Source organism: Trachymyrmex cornetzi, unplaced genomic scaffold (assembly GCF_001594075.2).
Source record: "Trachymyrmex cornetzi isolate Tcor2-1 unplaced genomic scaffold, Tcor1.1 scaffold163, whole genome shotgun sequence".
NCBI lineage: Eukaryota > Metazoa > Arthropoda > Insecta > Hymenoptera > Formicidae > Trachymyrmex > Trachymyrmex cornetzi.
The window spans coordinates 26,236-26,697 of record NW_017296234.1 but is presented as its reverse complement, the minus strand read 5'-3'; the positions used below and the strand labels follow the sequence as shown (position 1 = coordinate 26,697).

Genomic DNA, 462 nt, shown 5'->3' with positions numbered 1-462 from the left:
TGTGTGTGTATAAACATTATTTGGCATTAAATAAATAATATTGAAATATTGTTTCAGAAAATCAATCAAGCGGTGCGGAGGGCGGTGACGAAGGAGCGACGGAGATGGAAATACGCCGCTCCTAATGCCCATCCGGGCATCCCTTCATCTTCGAGATATATCCCGGCACCGATGACACCAGGATACTTTCCGACGCCGACGGCACCAGGATACTTTCCGACGCCACGATACATCCCGGCGGCGACGACACCAGGATACATCCCGACGCTGACGACACCAGGATACATCCCGGTGCCGACGACACCAGGATACATCCCGGCGCCGACGACATCAGGATACATCCCGGCGCCGACGACATCAGGATACATCTCGGCGCCGACGACACCAGGATACATCCCGACGCCTATGACACTAGGATACATCTCGGCGCCGACGACACCAGGATACATCCCGTCGGCATAC

At 54.8% G+C, this 462-nt stretch overlaps 1 protein-coding gene across 1 annotated transcript; it reads right to left on the bottom strand.

The window, feature by feature from the left end:
• Positions 1 to 65: 65 nt before the first annotated feature.
• Positions 66 to 449, bottom strand: LOC108758973 (galectin-3-like). The gene has a single exon (XM_018504222.1). The coding sequence runs from the start codon at positions 447 to 449 to the stop codon at positions 66 to 68; it is 384 nt and encodes a 127-aa protein (XP_018359724.1).
• Between the last annotated feature and the right edge of the window lie 13 nt (positions 450 to 462).

Bases quoted from the DNA above. Each gene is read 5' to 3' on its own strand.
- LOC108758973 (XM_018504222.1), bottom strand. From the start codon at position 449: ATGTATCCTGGTGTCGTCGGCGCCGAGATGTATCCTAGTGTCATAGGC.